Source organism: Leishmania donovani, chromosome 34 (assembly GCF_000227135.1).
Source record: "Leishmania donovani BPK282A1 complete genome, chromosome 34".
NCBI lineage: Eukaryota > Euglenozoa > Kinetoplastea > Trypanosomatida > Trypanosomatidae > Leishmania > Leishmania donovani.
In genome coordinates, this window is record NC_018261.1 from 1,664,262 (window position 1) to 1,666,838 (window position 2,577).

General features: G+C 58.4%; 1 protein-coding gene across 1 annotated transcript; it reads left to right on the top strand.

The window, feature by feature from the left end:
- Window positions 1-666: 666 nt before the first annotated feature.
- LDBPK_044260 (uncharacterized protein) lies at window positions 667-1,005 on the top strand (the record flags this gene model as incomplete). The annotated part of the gene is made up of 1 exon (XM_003864527.1): window positions 667-1,005. One exon carries the CDS (start codon window positions 667-669, stop codon window positions 1,003-1,005), a length of 339 nt encoding a protein of 112 aa, XP_003864575.1.
- Window positions 1,006-2,577: the final 1,572 nt, after the last annotated feature.

The window sequence follows — 2,577 nt, forward strand, 5'->3', positions numbered from 1 at the left end:
ATACATACACACACACACGCACCCTTCGCGTTTTTTTTCTCTGTATTGTGCATGTCTCGCAGTCTACGTGTGTGTGTCTGTGTGCAGTGGCGCTCTCTTATCGGGCCCCCCTCCCCGTGCACCGTGCCCACACTGGTCAACCGTGCTAGCAGATTTTCCTCCTAATCGTTGTACGCGTACGTGGCGGGTAATCAAGTGCATCTCTGCTTCTGTTGTACGTGTGCGCTGGAGTTTACTGCGCTAATACCTCGTTGCGTTGTCATTGCTGAGACGGCGCAGAAGCGGATATGCTGTTTGGATCTTCTAGTGCGTGGCGCTGAGACAACGTCTACGTTTAGGGAAACGCCCTGAACTGCTTGAAGCCCTCACGCTGCGGACATCCGCGGAGGGCTTCTGTTCCCCGTCCAACTCACCGGCTGTCGAATTGGCATGCCTTCACCTTTTCTTCTTCCCGCCTCTCTCCACCTCTTCCTCCTTGCTGTGCGCTGTTGCTCGATGCGCGTGGCAGACGGGGAAGCAGGCTCGACTTCGCAGCTCAAGTCGCTTCGTCTGTCACATCTTCTGTCGAGCTCTGTGCCAAGCTCTAGCATTCGCTAATATTCTATTTTAGCATGGCATAGCATAGCATCACGTGTTTGTGGGCGTGTGCGGATCACCATCATCGCCATGACGCGGTGGAACCAGAGGATGGCCAAGATGGCCTTCCGGCGCTCCAAATTCCGTCGCTTAGCCTGGGGCGACGGTGACCCGTACCCCTACACCCCGCGCGCCACCTTCCGCTATCAGTGGGACGACTGGCCAATGTGGGAGAAGATGTGGCACCTCGCTGTCGGTGTGCTGGGCATCGAGTTCGCTGTGTGGGCCTACTACTCGAAGTTGAACAGCCGCATGGACTGGGCACGCGAGGAGGCGCTGCGCCGCATGCGTCTGCGCCGTGAGGCCCAAGAGCTGATGATCCTCGAGGGCGAGACCTTCTCGAGCGACATCCAGCCGGACCGCCGCTGACGCTGCCCACCCCGCGAGCGTCTCGGGGGAGAGGAGGATTGCTGCCACTGACCCTCTCCGAAGCGCGGCGGCATCTGTGCGCCGCTTTTTTCCCCGGAAAACTGCAGTTCTGTTAGACTGCGCGCCGCAGTCGCGGCCCGCTTCCCTATTGTGTCCGTTTCTACCGGTGAGGCCGAAGTGATTCCAGGGCGCACATCATCTTCAAGCATACGTCATCATACATTCCTGGCTTCTGTTAACGCGCCTCTAGTACTAGCGACAGTGCTGCTCAAAATCACCGCCGAACTCCTCGACGTCAGTGTTCTGCCAACCTCGAATTACGCGTCTCTGCCAGATTTCCATCGTCTCGCCTGCTCTGCCTTACCACCAACACCTCCCTAGCGCCTGCAAACACACCTCCTTGACTTTTTCGACCTAGCACAAGCGCCTCTTCGCGGCGAACGCAGCACCTCCTCACCGTCACTGTCGTGCCTGTAAAACGGAACAACTCATCAATACCATTTCCTCCATTTCTTCTCTACCGACACGGACATACATACGCGATCAGCTCTGCCGCCTGCCCAACTCGACTCACCTCTGTAGGTAATCGCACGCACACGTACAGGCAGTCTCTCCCGCTGGTGACCGCGAAGATGGCGTCTGGCGGATCTGTCATCGCGATCAAATACAACGGCGGCGTACTGATGGCGGCGGACACGCTGCTGTCCTACGGGTCTCTCGCCAAGTGGCCCAACAGCATGGACTGGGCACGCGAGGAGGCGCTGCGCCGCATGCGTCTGCGCCGTGAGGCCCAAGAGCTGATGATCCTCGAGGGCGAGACCTTCTCGAGCGACATCCAGCCGGACCGCCGCTGACGCTGCCCACCCCGCGAGCGTCTCGGGGGAGAGGAGGATTGCTGCCACTGACCCTCTCCGAAGCGCGGCGGCATCTGTGCGCCGCTTTTTTCCCCGGAAAACTGCAGTTCTGTTAGACTGCGCGCCGCAGTCGCGGCCCGCTTCCCTATTGTGTCCGTTTCTACCGGTGAGGCCGAAGTGATTCCAGGGCGCACATCATCTTCAAGCATACGTCATCATACATTCCTGGCTTCTGTTAACGCGCCTCTAGTACTAGCGACAGTGCTGCTCAAAATCACCGCCGAACTCCTCGACGTCAGTGTTCTGCCAACCTCGAATTACGCGTCTCTGCCAGATTTCCATCGTCTCGCCTGCTCTGCCTTACCACCAACACCTCCCTAGCGCCTGCAAACACACCTCCTTGACTTTTTCGACCTAGCACAAGCGCCTCTTCGCGGCGAACGCAGCACCTCCTCACCGTCACTGTCGTGCCTGTAAAACGGAACAACTCATCAATACCATTTCCTCCATTTCTTCTCTACCGACACGGACATACATACGCGATCAGCTCTGCCGCCTGCCCAACTCGACTCACCTCTGTAGGTAATCGCACGCACACGTACAGGCAGTCTCTCCCGCTGGTGACCGCGAAGATGGCGTCTGGCGGATCTGTCATCGCGATCAAATACAACGGCGGCGTACTGATGGCGGCGGACACGCTGCTGTCCTACGGGTCTCT